This window comes from Triturus cristatus, chromosome 8 (genome assembly GCF_964204655.1).
Source record: "Triturus cristatus chromosome 8, aTriCri1.1, whole genome shotgun sequence".
NCBI lineage: Eukaryota > Metazoa > Chordata > Amphibia > Caudata > Salamandridae > Triturus > Triturus cristatus.
The window spans coordinates 305,301,192-305,317,895 of NC_140591.1; the positions used below are offsets into that span (position 1 = coordinate 305,301,192).

The 16,704-nt window shown below is 44.3% G+C and overlaps 1 protein-coding gene across 3 annotated transcripts in view; it reads right to left on the bottom strand.

The window, feature by feature from the left end:
• Positions 1–16,704, bottom strand: part of SKA3 (spindle and kinetochore associated complex subunit 3) — a 637,733-nt gene that overhangs the window by 560,599 nt on the left and 60,430 nt on the right. For all 3 annotated transcript variants that reach the window (XM_085621582.1, XM_085621581.1, XM_085621580.1), the window contains exon 2: positions 10,267–10,387. In XM_085621582.1, coding sequence (XP_085477708.1) covers positions 10,267–10,375 — 109 coding nt within the window. In that variant the 5' untranslated portion in view covers positions 10,376–10,387. The remainder of the gene's footprint in view (positions 1–10,266; positions 10,388–16,704) is intronic.

Here is a 16,704-nt window from a genome sequence, read left to right on the forward strand (position 1 = left end):
GCTAGAGCATCGGTATATATAGATATCCACCCACCTTTTTTATCTCTTTTTATCTTCTCTGACAGCAGCTTAATCCATACAGGGATACATCTTCTTTTTCAGTTTGAGTAATTTCTCATATACTCAGCCAAGCCATCACCCGTTAGCACAAGTGAAACCAGGAAGTGGTTCCACTCGTGGCTTCCATCTTAGACAGTAAGCGGTCTAGTTTTTCTGGGACAATATGAAGTGCATCGAGGACGCACTGTTTTCATTGACACTAAGTATTTTGCCAACACACGGCGATAAGACAGGTAACACTCGGGCCCCGGTGAATTTTTGTCTTTATGGAATTGGCAGAGGGGACGCTTTGGAGTTGCAAGTACAGCATAGCCATTTTGGACAACAAGAAAATATTTCTTTGCCAGATTGAGCCCTATAGTATGGTCACGACTTGATGGGCATGATTTCTTTATCCCGCAGTGTGACTACAAGCTCACCTTGATCACCGGTGAATCCATGAAGCAACTATTTGCCTAATGAGTGTATGTAGTGTTTTGTAAAACGTTTATTTTTATGTGTGTTGTGTTATATGTTGTACGTCAAAGGTAATGTTAATTTATTAGATGTGCTCACCTCAACCATAGTCATGTAATAGCTCACAGGATTAGACACAACGAGGTGGTGTTTTGAATATATAAAATTAGTTTTATATATTATAATATATTATTTATTTATTTATTTTTTTGGGGAAACATGTTTCTTTATTCTTTTTAATTGCAGGTTACAAATTACATGTAGAATGGCATGTGTGTACTTCACCAGGTGCTAGCAACTTCTCTCGCAGCTATAGTCTCCATCTAGCAAATATTTTTTTTTTTTTGAAAAACCTTTATTGACATTTCAACCAATAACAAGTATGGGCCTACAACCCCCGGGGCCGGCCGCTAAGCAGTCAGAGTAACAGAAATCAATATTTATCACAGGCAGCACCTCGGGGAGCAGAATCTCCATGCTGGTATACTCTCGGCCACTGAACAGCCCAAGTAGGAGACCAGGATACAAAAGGTTTTCATTTTATAATAAGGGAGGATGGAAGGATCAGGTGCCAAACAGTTTCCCGGCAGCAAGAAATGGCAGGTAGAATAATAAACGTCAACAATAAACAGCAATTTATCTAGTCAATGGCGCTGAAACTAAAAGTTCAGGATGTGGAGGAAAATCACGGCCATTTGCGCCTGCAGTCCCCTGCCCTAAAACCCAGAAAACACCACGGGAATTGTGGCACACATGAAAACGCAGCGATTAACGACGAAGGAGTTCTACCATGCTGATCCCAGAAAAGAAAGACAAAGAAGTATAAGAGAAGAAAAAGGAGGCCATGGAAAAAAAGGGGTTAAAGACTAAAGGATCCCCTCCCCCAACCCCCCACCCTGCACCTCTGCAGATGAGTACGGCCCCCCCCCCCCCAGCAGCGTGCCTATCGCCCCGGAACCAGACCCGAAATATAGAAGAAACAGAGAAAGAGGAGTAAGAAAAGAACCCCACCAGACGGGGGGGGTAGAGAGAATATTAATAAACTGGAGGAGGGCCTTCAAAACATGCCCCCGGCTTCTCCCTCCCGCACAATTTGTTTCCCCCCAAAGCAAACAATAAGCAACACAGAATCGACCAAATCAAAGAAGAATGGGGAGCATTATGCGCCTATTACACTAACAGTTATGCCGTGAGAGCACGCAACCCCTGAGCCCGCCCGCCTATTAGATGACCACCTCTGGAGGATCAGCCTTATCCTTGGCCACTCTTTGCGAATCTACCCATGCATACCCATCGACCCAGTGCCATGTCCAATGCTACAAAGAAGAGGAGCGTCCAAAAAAGAACAGGAAGCGACACACACAGGTAGGGTGGAAGTCTCTGATCACCAACACAGTCAGCAGTATGGAGAGTCGTCTTTCCCAGTGCTGCCCCAGGATCTGCACTGCACACAAGGTCAAAGAAGGCGAAATCAGCCAGAGCGGGCGACCGTTGCTGGAATGTTGCCTGGGTTGCCGGAGGCCGCGCACGGGACAAGGCCACCCCCCCCCACTCAGGTCCAAGACCCCCGGGACAGACCAGACCCACAGCCAGCCGATCACACATTGAGATACTGTCCGGAGTTTCCAGCTGGTCACTATCCACAGGGGCGGCCACGACACTGTCCTCCTGTGTGCGGTGTAGGAAGTCCCCGTGTACCTGGGGACAGGCAGGCAGCAACTGTTCCGACGCTGATGCCACCCCATCAAGCTTACTCCCCAATACCCAGGCGCCGTGAACCAAGGTGGAATGAAGGGCACCGAGAGCCTCGAGAAGATCACCATACCCCAGCACAGCTCTCGGCGCTCGCTCCGCTACGCTCCTCATAGTCGCACACTTCCAATCATGCTGCGACCCAGTGTACAGGATGGTAGACTTCGTCCTGTCAAGATGGCCGCTGGGTAGATCCAACCCAGATTGGGACCAGGACTCAGGGACAAGCGCCTCAGGTTCCATGTCACTGGAGTCAGGGTTTCGGGGGCAGGCAAAAAATATACCCGGTGTGTGGTCACGGGCAGCAATCATCCCCACCACGGATCTGCGCCCGCGAAAATCCGGGAGCAGTCCGCAAGAATCAGGGCGAGTTGCGGGCGGCGGCCGGGCAGCTCACCGGCGAAGGCTGAGGCAATCACCGGGGAATCTTGGATTAGCCACCTCGGGCATGCACTCGTTCCGCTACGCTTAGTGGTAGGAACGACCACGGCGAAATGTAGGCCGATATTCTCACCGCTCCGGTTAGTCCGACTCCACCCAGTCACCAAAGGCCGCTGTTGTTGAACTGCCGCCCGGCCATGTTATCCACTCGAGGTCCCGGTTCCAGGGTTGCACAGGCCGCAAACTTTAAATGGACATTTCTCCGGCGATACCGCCGCCAGAAACTTCGGAGTCACACGATCGGTTGCCGCTCTCATTCACCAACACGGGCATATAGCGCAGGCTAAGGATCTCATGCAGGATATCTGTGCGGGATGCGGAGGTTCACGGAGCCGGGAGCCTACGCTGCCGTCCCGGTCGCCATCTTGGCTCCTCCTCCCTATAATATATTATTAACATGTTGTATCTCTGTTCTGCCAACTCTTGGTAGGCTAACCCTTTCATTATTATATTTTAAAGATTACCAAGCAGTGATAACCAAGTAGGTGCAATCACTTTATCTGTAGCATGTAGAGTGCATGTGGTCCTTTTGCACCAACACAATTGTAGGAGTGGAATTGGGGAGTTAGATCATTGGCACTGAAAAAAAGTCATGAGGATTGGCTTGAAACAGGTAGACTACTAGAAGGGCAGGTACATTATAATCTATACTTCCTAACTCTCTCCCTGTTGTTTAACCATATACCCGGAGGACATATTAAATAGTATGTTTGACCCATCAGGCAGGTATTTTTAACCTCTATCCAGAACTCCTCCGATTCCTATATTCTTCATCATTTAGAGTAATCTGTAGCTCGTAGCACGCCCCGTTTCGCAGCAGAACGGTATGAAACCTATGATGAAGCATGACACCATGGGGCAACTCTGGTAGGTGAGGGGTATATTAGAAAACCAAGAGTTTTCTCCCCATCCCGTGGAGGGCTAGCATAATAAGTACAGACATGCTCTTTTTTTCTGAAGATATATCTGAACAGGAAGCCAAGCCCTTCTGGATTATTCCTCTTATCTCCCCCTCTCTTTTGAAAACATTGTATGTAGAGACCTGTTAGTGTACTGATGGTAATTACCTCCTCTTCTTATCTGCAGTGCACTGCGTCATCGCAAAGCCAGAGGTTTTAGTTCAGTGCACATCTACCTCGTAAACGTAAAATGTCTCAGAAATGACATATCCTGTTGCGCAGTGTCGCACAGCCGATGACCAGATCCAATACCGCAGGTGTCTCTTTTCTTATTTTATCCCAACCGCATTTCCCTCACAGGGTCCATGAGTGAGTTTGGAGTTAGGAGTTTGGTCACTTGATCTTGCGTCGCTCTGTGAGGGATAGGAGGTCCAGCATTGGCTCCAGTGTCGTCTCCATGGTTCGGAGCAGGTGAGTGCATGACAGAATACCAAGCTTCGCATGCTTCCACCGCTTGGATGACATGGATGACCAGATACATGGGCAGAGCCTGGGCCAGGTCCAGAACAAGGACACCCTGGGTATTTTAGATTTGGCAAAGGCTTTAGGGGATGTACAGAAAAAAGTTCAGTCCTTGCGACAGGAAATTCAGTTGCTTAAAGATGAACGGGTCTGATGTCACCCTCACCATGGTCATTTGAAGTGGGGACTAGGGAGGTTCCCAAGAGCACATGTCCTGTTCTACAACCCCCACACTTCAGTGATATGGGAAATCTAACAAGCACCTCCGCTATCGGAAATGCTAATCCTGTTCATGTCACAGTAACTGCTCCAGTCCCAGTGCCCTTTGCCCCGCCCAAACGATTCGTTGGGAACAGTCACAATTTTGATGCATTCTGGAGTCTGTGCCAGTTGCAATTTCTTTGTAAACCAGGAGCCTTTACCTCTGGAGCTGCTCGAATAGCTTTGATCATATTCCATTTCAGGGGTACAAGCTGCTAGTTAGGCTAAACCACTCATTGAAAATAATGTTCTGGTTTTACATGATTTTAGAAGGTTTAAAGAGGCAACACATTGTCTTTTTGCTACGTACACTTTTGTCCAGGCCAGTGATAACGAGTTGCTAAAACTATCGGGACAGTAAGGACCTCCTTACGTACATTACTGCCTTCAGTGACCTACCTACGGAAACCAGTGGCCAGAGTTAAATAGGACTTCCCTCTTTTACAGATGGTTACAGGATGACTTTAAGGATTCCCTGGTGCATATTGAAGATTTACCCTCAGACAGTTCAAAGTACCTTGACTTAGTTGTCAGGCTTGACCATAGTTTAATAGAACTCCCCCGAGAGGAACCCAGACTGTGCGGTCTGAGCAGAAAGAGACAGTCTAAATATAAGCACAATACAGAACCCATGCAGATTGGGGTTTGTGCGGTCCTATAAACGCTGAGGAAAATCTTTTGAAAAAAATGTAAACTGTTTGTATTGCAGTAAAGCAGGGCATTTTGCATGAGAATGCTCTGCCAAACCGAAGGGAATTCGGAAGGCTAGCGCCTTGACTTCTGACACTGAGTTACAAAGGTTAGAGTGTTCAACTGACATCGGGGGTCACTTAGTCAGGTGTGTTTTTTTTTAACTGGCCCCCATTTAACTGGCTAATACCTCACATAAGGTTCCACAACATTTATTGATACCAGTTTCCATTGTCATTGCAACCTAACACAGGCAGGTTTTAACCATGCTCGTAGATTCTGAGGCCACAGGATATGCTTTAGATTTAGTCTTGGCCAGTTCCTTACATATCCCACAGGTTAGAAAAAGTGAACCAGAGACTGTTGAAGCCGTAGATGGCAGGGAGCTCTCTTCTGGGATGACTGTATACCAAATGACTCCCCCGTCCTTAGTATGTGATAAAGGGCATACTGAAACCTTGACCTTTGATCTCATTGACAAACATACCTTTGGCGCCATTTTAGAAATCCCTTTGGCTTCAGCTGCGCAATCCTGCTATTGACTGGTCCTTCGATCGTGTTACCTTGGGATCTCGTTACTATCAAACTCATTGCTATAACACTCAGAAACGTCAATCACTCTGGACTTGAGCAGCCCCTAAACCAGAACCTTTGACCCGGCTTGCAGTAGAATACTAGGCGTTTCAAGAGGTCTCTGACAGAAAAGGATACACAACTACCTACTCATAGGGATACTGGTTTGTCGCATAGACTTGATTTCAGAAGAAACACTTACCTGCTGTCATGATTAAGCTCCCTTGGAGTTTGATACAGAACATTTACTTTTTGCCAAATTGGATTGAAAGAAGGTACCCTTTGAGTGGTCCCAGTAAATAATGTACTTGAGCCATTCTGTAGGCGTGCACATGCATGGCGACATGCATGCGTAGCTCATCACACATGCATACATCATCATGAATGCGTGTGCCTAGGGAATGATGCAGCCGTCAACAATAGCCACTTCATTGTGCTTTTTTTTGCCAATGCTACACAATATTGAAAAAAACATATTGCTTTTTACTGATGTTGCACAGCATTGGCAAAGCCAGTAGGTCCCAAAGGTGAGACATACTGCCTCTGCCAACGCTCGTTTTGTTTTGCATTTTTTATTTTGTTGATAAATACTGCAGTGACAACAAGAGCTTTCCAGCGGTAAATGTATGTGCGTAAATTCGATTTCTGTGGTTATCTAGACAATTTCAGCTTTTTACAACAAAGCGAAAGATTGAAGAGGTAGAAAGCCATAGCTACTTTTTGTTCTGCTCCAAACTGATCCTTATGTATGCTGAAACTGCAATGTGGTATTTGTCTTTCCATCCAGTCAATATGTCGATTTGACGGAGAATATAGGGGATAATCTACTACTCTCAATAAAAAAGGCATATAAAACTAAGGTAACTCCTCAGATGGCTTTTAGGTCCGAGGTACAGTACAGTTATGCTCTTAACTAGGCCTTCCAAAAAAAAAAAATATATCAAAACAAACTGCATGATAAGAGTACACACAAATCATGAGATTATACCTGCACCTCAAAATCAAATTACACATGAACACACACTCGTAGTACACACAAGTAATAATGTCTTGTAAGACAGGCTCAATCTTTCTCACCACTTTGTCCCTACATCTCATGGGTTTTCTAGCTCTCTCCCTCGTGTGCTGCTTTCTTTCCTAAACACCTAACACCTGACACCTGGGCACACAATATTGACTCCTACTCACTGGTTTCCCTACCCCTAATATGAATTTTGTTAACAGCAAACTGGGTCTACGACCAAGATGAATAACTTATGATCAAGGGAAGAACAAGATGTATACAGGTTGAGAACGCCTTAGCCAATATAATCATCCCTCAACTTATCAGCAATTTTAGGCTATTTATTTACCTTACAGCTCAAGATCCAGATCCAATGAGAAGTAATGATATGCCTCAGTGATAAAAGTTGATTAACGGTAGGTGTCGCAGTAATGAAGTAAAAGTGATGGCAGGTCAAAATAATGTACCCGAAAAACAGCTAAGCCACTAGAATGGATTATATCTTTAGGGATGACAAGGTCATTGCTGTTCTTGGTGTACATGCGGCGACTCATCAAGTGGACGAATGCAAAAAGTTATTGGGTTGGAACAGGTGACCTCAGGTGAGATGTCAGTTACGTGGGCCTGTCAGACTCTGGTCTGGACTGTAAGGGAGCCCTCTGCTACTTTGGCGGGCTGCACTAAAAATGTGTTGGTCACCTCCAGGTGTTGTAGACAAAAATGAAATATGAAATGTGACTTGAGCAATGAGCGGGCTGCAGCAATTAATTCAGCAGCTTATCTTCACCGTATGGTGTCCGAGCCAGGTAGAAAAACGAAACTAAAACAAAGAAAGAACATACAAATCAGCCTATGGAAAATCAGTTACCGGTTGGAATGGGTCGCTAATTGTGGCAGATTCATGTGGCATCCGAATAAGCGTGCAAATGATAACACCGAACAGCAGAATAACAAAGAAGTGAAATAAGGCAAGACCACCACTATCGCAGGCTGCCACCACTCAGTCTCTCTTCAATGAATGCTGCTGAGGCTATAGAAATGCCTCTTCTAGGGTGACAAAAGGAGAGTTTTTTGACACTGTACGCTTCCTGGTTGCCAATAGACCAGTCATGCGCCACTGCTGTGGAAACCTTAACAAAGTGGATAAGTGGAAAGAAGTGCAACATACACAGGCATGGTTGGACCTGTAGTGAGAGAAGAGAGAGGAGAGAAAGCTAATATAATTGAGAACTTGGTAACACCGATATAGCAGGGCCAACAGATGGATGAGTTATAAAAGGCACAGCATCACTATTCTGTACAGAACTCACCAGTGCAAAGAGGTTTCCTGGTCTGCCAGAGAGCTAATATTGGTTTAAGATAAAGATGGTCTGGCTTGGTGCTTTCAATGGGCACAACAGTCAAAATGCTTGAGAAGGGGTAAGGATGCGAGACGGAAGATGTTGGAGGAGAGAAACAGCAGTGTTGAGTCCAGCACTTATCATTTAAAGCTATCTGTATAGCATGAAATGCTTCAGTTAAATGGCAGAGTCGGCAGGGTTCCTATTGTATCCTAAAGATACAAATGTAACTTGTATGTACCAGCGACCTTTATTGTTCAGACTAGCAAACTATGTTTTTCAACCTGCAAACAGGTGTAGAGAAGGAAGAGACTTTGGTAATGATAGAGCCTGGATCTTATTGTTCTCCCTGTAAAGATCGTGACAACTTACGGATATGACAAATGTATGTTGAATAATCATGTTGAAGAACATTCACTGTAAGAAGTTTGATTCAGATACTGCATCGTAAAAGCATGCAGAATGTTGGACGTAGATTTGTGATGACACTTAACCACAGATGAACTAATGAGAAGTTTAATAAAGCTATTGGTATACGTTTCCTTTGTGCATAGATGAATATGACAGACAAAACAATAACATAGAAATTCCTTATACGTGTATGAATACAGTTGTTTTAGGTGTTAAGAGAATGTGTAATGTGAGCACTGACATTGAGAAGAAAAACAATTGCTAAAAATGTGTTTTGTAAAGGTTTACTTTAGCTATGCTTCCAAATACTGAATGGTGCGATAAGCCTGTAACAGGAGAAGGGTATTGAAAGATTAGCATGCAATTTGATTATAATGTGTTATAGATTTCTTTATATGGGAATTTCATACTTACATTATGCAGATGCAATTATTAATTGACCTAAATGAAGAACTAATGGATTGTATTTCGATAATGTGAATTCATATTTTAGCATAAACTTTTGCGTGTGCAGGCTGCATTTCATAAAGGCCTAAACTTTTCCTTCCTAGAATGAACTAATGAACTGGATAGTCTAAAAGCCTATGAGAACATTTTGTGTAAAGTTTCTACTTGTGCTCTAACAGTCAATGATTCCTTTCACGTTTGTAGCTTACTTGAATGGACTTGCAACAAAATTGTTACTCCCTAGAGTACATGCTTGGGAAAGGACAAAGGATGAGAGCATGGACTTGCCTATTTCCTAGATGTCATAACCAATCATGATGATTAAAGACCGTGGTCTTATGGAAAATGCAAAGTAATGGATGACTTCATCTTCTGAATATGTATACTTTTACCTATTACATCATCTCATTCTATTGCAACTGACAAATGGGACAAACTGGTTCGACAAATTCGGTGATGTCAAGGGGTGTAACCATAAATCGATGGAGTATAATTATCCAGTTGTGAAAAGGAACGGCCCCCTATCTTGTCCACCTTCTCAACCCACCTTGTGGTACAGAGACTGACGAATTGGACTTCCAGAAACTAACACGAACTGAGACGTATTACTGCGTTTGCTGCCTGCTGGTATGCTTGCATAAGAGGAACCTTTCTGGCTGGAAGGTTTCCAACAACGGCAGTGGAATTTACGCTGCAGTGCGGACAGGGTCAGACAATCCTGCTCATGAACTGGGACTGGTCAATTGGCGATTCCTGAACTTTATCTATAGTTTGTATGAGGGTCATATTGCCTTTATGGACTCATTTCTTAAAACCTAATCTCCCTCGGCTGAGGAACACATTTTTTCCAATTTTGATTCATACGGCATTCTTAATGCTTATTAAAATATCTAATAGTCTTATTTTAAATTGGCATGAAAAAAATCTTTAAATGCAATAAAGATACTAAGCCTGTGTTGATTATTCTGCTGATTCTGTGTCATTCATTGGTGTGGTCATGTTATCTGTTTCAAATGCAGTAGATTAATAGATACTGCTTAGGCAACATCTGTTTGATAATGAATAAATACTAACTATAATCTTATACCCAGTTCTCATTTGATAATAGTTCATCCCCTAAACATCCTAGTCCCTTTCAGCACAAAACAAGATCCATCGGAGGACCTAATGAGACCAATGTGGTAGCAGAGGTTATTCTGGGGAGAATATACTTGATGTATGGCGTTATAAAGGCTCAAAACGTATACGCTACAATAGTAACATGACCCTCCAAAGTAAGATTAGAGAATTCTGCTTAGGACAGGTGGGGGAAGTCCAACATATCAAAGGAGCTTTAATGTTAACTGGAATCTGTGACCATGAAGAACTGAGTTGGTGTTCTGCATATACACATAAAAATAAAAACACTCACCAGAGTCTTCTTGGTTAAATTCACGTTCCAACTGTTTGGTCTCTTTTTCAAGGGTTGTGGCTAAATGTCTTAGCTTTCCAAAGAAGGTTTCTGTCACAGACTCGGCCATGTTATATGTTTTCTGGTAAAATAAGCCCAGACAAAAATATCAAACAGTATACTTTAATGACTAATTTTGTAATACAGAAAGGAGCTTTAGCAAAACCAAAATCCTTTTGCTTTCAAAACGGTTGGAATCGTTAATAATTCAGGCATCTGAGGACAATTAAAAGGGAATTTGGGTATTCTGACCCGAACCATTGTAATAAGAAAGACTGGGTTCTGTCCTAAAAGCACCATAAAAATGTTTCAAAACAAGACCCACAGTGCGTCCAGCAAAGACAGAAAACCTGCTTACCCACCTGCAGAAATGTCCCAGGGAATTGCGCTCTCTCTACCCACATGCTCCCAATACGTTTTTAGGTTTTTATTTAAATGAAAACAAGACCAAACTAAATTTGACTGCAAACGATCCCATCTGTACTGGCTGGAACCACATACGTTTTCTAAATGAAACCAATTTTAAACATTTATTTATTTGGGGAGTTTTATATAGCGCGAACTCGACCCAAAAGGTATCAGAGCGCTTCACACGAGTACCAGTTGCGTTACAAACAGACACATTTATTTTGTTAGACACGGGGAGATTAAGTGATTTGCCCAGAATCACAGGATGTTGAGCGTCCATTCCGGGACTCAAACCTGGTTCCCCAGCTACGAGGTCGACCACTCTAGCCGTTAGGTAGGGTGACCAGAATTTTAGAGCCAAAAACCGGGACACTTCACGAAAATAGAAGGACTACAATTTTACTTAAAGCGAGGGGACAGAATAATGGCAGTGCTCCTCAGCACAGAATTGCATAACAGGCTGTTAAACATATATAAAATGCAATTTTTTTTAAACCCAGTCTCTTGCCTGTAAATTAAATTGCTCTCTTGAAACAACTGATAACTACCCCTGCTTTGTAAAACATAAAAAAGCACCTCCTTCCGTTTTCAGTCGACCCTCTCTAAAAACCAGGACAGAAGCTAAATTTCCTAAAATCTGCCAGGACACCCTACCGTTAGGCCATATAAATATTCCGGTACTTCAGGATAACACGCAGCGTCCTGGACTGCGTTAGTCTGCAGCAGCAAATTACTCATCTGCATGCAACAAAATGGTCTGATGCGCCTGCATTGCTACTTGCTGCGTGGGGTGGATTGAGGGTTCCTGAAACTTTTCCCCTCAGTAAGGATCCCAGGGGGAAGTTCTCTTTGTAGGCTAGGGCCAGCTCAGCAATAGACCTCAGTCCCTTTCCATAATGTTTCAAAAGTGGTCTAAAGCTAGTGGAGGACTCTTATTATGCAATGTTTTGGTCTACCTGGGAAAATCATATTTACCATATACAACAGAGGACTGGAAATAATCACTTTGACACTCAGAACCCTCAAGCAGCCTCCTCCAATCTGGATGAGCTGCAATCAGGTGAAACTCGCAATGAGTTTACAGGGGATGCTGTTCAGTGCTATCTAGCATGACCAAGCTAAATCAATATTTGCACAGGTTTGCAAGCAGATGAAATCCCTCGATTATTCTGGGACCACAAATACCTTTAGAAAATTAAATTAAACAGCAGTGACTGTTTCAGTGTAAACAAAATTCTATGTCAGGAAAGGAGGCTTCAGATTATGCTTCTCTTTCTTAACTAGACAAAATACATACAGCAGCCAGTCAAAACATTATAAAAGGAAAAACTACATTTCCCATGAACCCCACTAGTCCACTCTCTCCACGAATCACGGAAGTTATGCATAGTATATAAGCCAATGTATTTATTTTTTTATTTATGCATTTTTATAAAGCGCAGACTTTACCCGAAGGTGTCAGAGCGCTGTACAATAGAACCAGTTACGTTACATGAGAGAAATGTTACAAAATAGAACGTACAAAAACAGCAGGACACAGAATCAAACACAGCAGGCAAGAGGAACACAATATCAAACACAGCAAGCAAGGAATGTACACAAAATAAATAAATATAATAAATTTACAATGACTAACGAACTTCCTGGCGGGGTCTGAGAATGAAGGAATTGGTTCTGAAAGTGTCTTTGGAATAGAAGAGATTTGAGGTCCGCTTTGAAGATCCGGATGGAGGTGGTGGAACAGAGCAAAGAAGGAAGCGAGTTCCAGATTCTTACCGCATTACCTGAGAACGATTGAGCCATCAATTTTTCCTTTTTGAAGGAGGGGGGCTCAAGCAGGAACTTGTCCGCATTCCGAGAAGGTCTCAGGCCTCCGGACAATTTCAGTTTATTCGCCAGATAGCGAGTGGAGGAAGAGTGCAAAGGCTTTGTGGGTGATGTAAGCCATTTTGTAAATAGCTCTAGCCTCGATGGGAAGCCATCGGAGAGAAGACAGGATAGGAGTGATGTGGTCACTTCGTTTAGACCCTGAAATGAAGCGAGCTGCTGAATGGAGGACGGATTTAAGGGGGAAGAGGTGAGATTTGGGAAGGCCAGTCAGAAGAGAATTACAATAATCCAGTCTAGAGAGAACTAGCGATTGGACCAAGGTTTTTAGGTCCTTCTCCGGGAAGAACCGACGAATCCCCCACAGAAGGCGCAGCTGATAAAAGTGCATTCTTGGCAATGGAGTTGATGTGTGAGATTAGGTTGAGTCTTTTGTCAAGTATGACACCTAGGGATTTAGCGCAGTCAACAATGATGAGTTTACTGTTGAGTAAATTCAGCTGATCCATCCAGGATTGAACAGGAGGCGGGGAGAGAGAGGTAGATAGGCGGAGGAATTCAGTTTTGGAGGGATTGAGAAGGAGTTGGTGAATTAACATCCAGTTGTGAATAGAGTTGAGAGTAGAAAGGAGTAGAGAGATCTTGAGAGGAAGACACCTTGAGGTAGATTTGGGTGTCATCTGCATAGAGATGGTAGAGGATTCCAGATTTGCTTAGGAGGTTCCCTAATGGTTCCAGATACAGATTAAACAGAGTGGGTGCAAGGATGGAACCTGGAGGGACACCTTGACCAATCACCAGCGGAGACGAGAGACTGTTCGCAATCTTGATCATTTGGGATCTGTCCGAGAGGAATGAGGCAAACCATTTAAGCACTGTGCCTTAAACACCCATTCTCTGTTGAAGAGTGTTAAGGAGGGTGTTGTGATTAACAGTGTCAAAGGCTGCAGATAGGTCAAGAAGAATCAGAAGGCACGATTCCCCCGAGTCGAGTATATACAGTGCATCATCGATCACTCGCAGCAGGGCTGTTTCAGTGCTGCAATTTTGAATAAAGCCAGACTGGAACACGTCAAGGAGATTATTGTCCATAATGTGTTGGGAAAGTTGTTTTGCAACACATTTTTCTGTGATCTTTGAAAGAAAAGAGAGATTTGTGATGGGGCGGAAGTTATTGAGGTTGTTCGCATCTGCGAAGGTTTTTTTTTTTTAGAAGGGGGGTAACCTGTCCTATTTTGAGGACAGCTGGGAGGGATCCTTGACTGAGGAAGAGATTAACTAGCCTGGTCCAATAAGAGAGAGTATTGGTATAGAAATCAATGGCGATGACACTAGGTATGGGGTCAGAAGAATGGTTGGAGGGTTTGGTATCGAGGATGCATTTGAGGAGGTCATCTTCCGAGATGGCGGCAAAGTTCTGCCTAAGTCATTTATTTTCATCTATACTTGCATGTTACCTCTTTTCATACTATTCATGCTTTAGTCGGGCTTGTGGCTTCACTTGAACCGCGTTTTACATACTCTGGGGCTGTGCCACCAGTTTCGGTTGATTGCCATGGAGCGCATACATTGCTTTGAGCCCAGTCCCCTTTCGTTGATAATGCTTGCCCATGTGAAGCCAAAAATCGGAAAAATTGCTAATCGGTTAGCTACGCTGCATATAACAAAGGAATCTTAGCCTCACAAGTCCTGGTGAATGCCCGACTGAGCGAAAAAAGCGAGAATAAGGCCTTACCTCAGGAGAGCTGGGTGCCTCCCTCCACATATTATATTGGCAACATATTAGGGCTAGTGTTTGCCCTGATCACTGGTTCTCTGAACTTTCTTTGCACCCAGTAAGGCCTGTCTTTGCCCCTGGAACTTCTTCAGACTCTAAATACCAGGTTATAATGGCATACTATGTTCATGAGGGTGAGGACTATCTGTAATACGAAGAAGTCTCTTATGAGCAGGATATGGAGGAGCGTTTGATAGAGGTACCTGAAACAAGTGTAAAGCTTGTCGAACCGGGCCATAATGAAGGCTTTGCAACTATTTACCCAACCCCTGGCACTTTATGGTCGACGTGAGTTGATGGGTACAGCAGGGGGTCCTGTGAAACAGGATATGGCATTGCTTGAGGCATGCTTTGCCCATAGCACTTCTTCAAAAGGCTCCTCGGCTGAGGTCCTTTCAAAGTTGGCGCAATGGGTCCTGCGAGACCACGAATATGGAAGTATTGATTGCTTTGAACCATCTGGTTTCACTAGGAGCATCACCTTAATGGCAGAACCTTCCACTTTGTTCTCAGATTCCGATAAGGAGACTGCTCAGGAGGATTTTGAACTGGCCGCCAAATGAAAGTGCAAAGTGCGGCATGTGAGACATGATACACCTCCCAACAAGAATCTGTTTGATCTCAGAGGGATTCTCCACCCTCGTTCCATGGAATGGGTCCTGTTTTGGTATCGCTTTGTTCGCCCTAAGTTGGCAGGGTATGCCCAGACGTGGGTCCCTTGCTCACTTTGCCACTGGATTCAAGATACCCGAAACCAGTCCCAGGATGCTTGTTTCCGGTCCAGGGAAGACATGGCTTGGGAGTTCGGGCTGGACTGTTCCCATGAGGCACAGGGTCAGACTGATTTGCATATGGCCATGTCTGAACTGGGGTGGTGGAGTGAGCTAAAGAATGATGATGGATTAAACCCAGATCAGTTGACTGTGGGTGAGTGTTTGATTTGCTCAAACGCTCCGTCCATCATCCCCTTTGGTATCGCCCCGTTTATGGAGGTGGCACACTATGTACAAGACAACTTGCGTCAGGGCTTTGAGCGGTAGGCACGCAATACGTTGCGCTAAGAGTGCCCGCACAAGTCTCTGCTGGGTAAAGTGGCGAATACACCGGAGCTCGACCCAAACATGGCCACGTCTATAAAGAAAATCTTCAAAGACACCAAGAAGGGTCTGTGAAGATCCTGGTGGAGCTATCAGGACAAACTGCTTATTATCTCTGCCCCCCTCACTACCTGATCTGGCAGTTCAGGCTAAGGACAAGAAGTCCCAATTGGATCCTGGCGAGGTCCTGGAGTGGGCACAGAGGGCCTTTTGTCTTTTGGGGAATGCCAACTGTGCATTGTCCACCAAACTTGTTATCATCTTGTGACAAGTTAGTAAACGATTTGGGAAAGTATGGTTCAACCTTTTTGGCATTAGACAAGGCACAAACATTGTTAAAGAAGGTCTTTAACATGGGCCTTTTTGTTAGGGCCAGACGCTATCATGGCCGAGCGGCAGGCCGTAGCTTTCAACAGGCCACACGTGGATACGCGCCCAGAGGCGGAGGAGCCCATCAACTCTACTCCAACTTTTACCTCACACGCAATCAAGGCAGATGAGGTCAAGTCCATTATGGGTGTTACAGTGGCGGAGACAACACCGCTTATTCCTCTTACGCAGGGCAGCTTCCTTCCTCAATCAGAGGTTATGGAGGGGGGGGGGGGACAGATTCAGTTGATTTATCACAATTGGTTGACGATTTCTCTGGACCCACGGGTATTGCAGACGGTACAGGGGTTTCAGCTAAATTTCTACTCCACCCCTCATCAGGGGAGTCTTACGTTCCCGCTCCATTTTTCCCAAACCAAGAAATCTTTCATAGACAACAAGGTTCAGTCCCTCGTAACCAAAAGGGGGGTGACACAGGCAACCTTACATGTTATGTTGTGTTAAAAGTGCTTATAAAGCGCACGTACACCAGGCGGTTTCATGGCGCGGAGGTCAACGGAGAAAGCGGCATTTACAGCACAAAATGCTTACTGATATGACTGAGAAAATAAAAAAGTCTTTAGCAATTTCCTGAACTGCTCATAAGTGGTTGCCAACCTCACTTCCATAGGGAGTGAGTTCCAAAATTGCGGAGCCAGGACCGCAAATCTGAGCCCTCCATGTTTTTTGCATTTAAACGAGGGGGGAATCAAGAGATTTGATTTGGAGGAGCGTAAATTCCGAGGAGTATAGTGCTGGATCCTCGAGGAAATGAAGTCTGGGCCATTCCCGGCTAAGGCTTTAAAGATGGTACATCCTAACTTAAAAGCACAGTGTTTGGCCACCGGGAGCCAGTGTAGACTCTTCATCAGGGGTTTGACATGATGTCGTATAGGCTGACGGGCAATCAGCCTTTCCGAC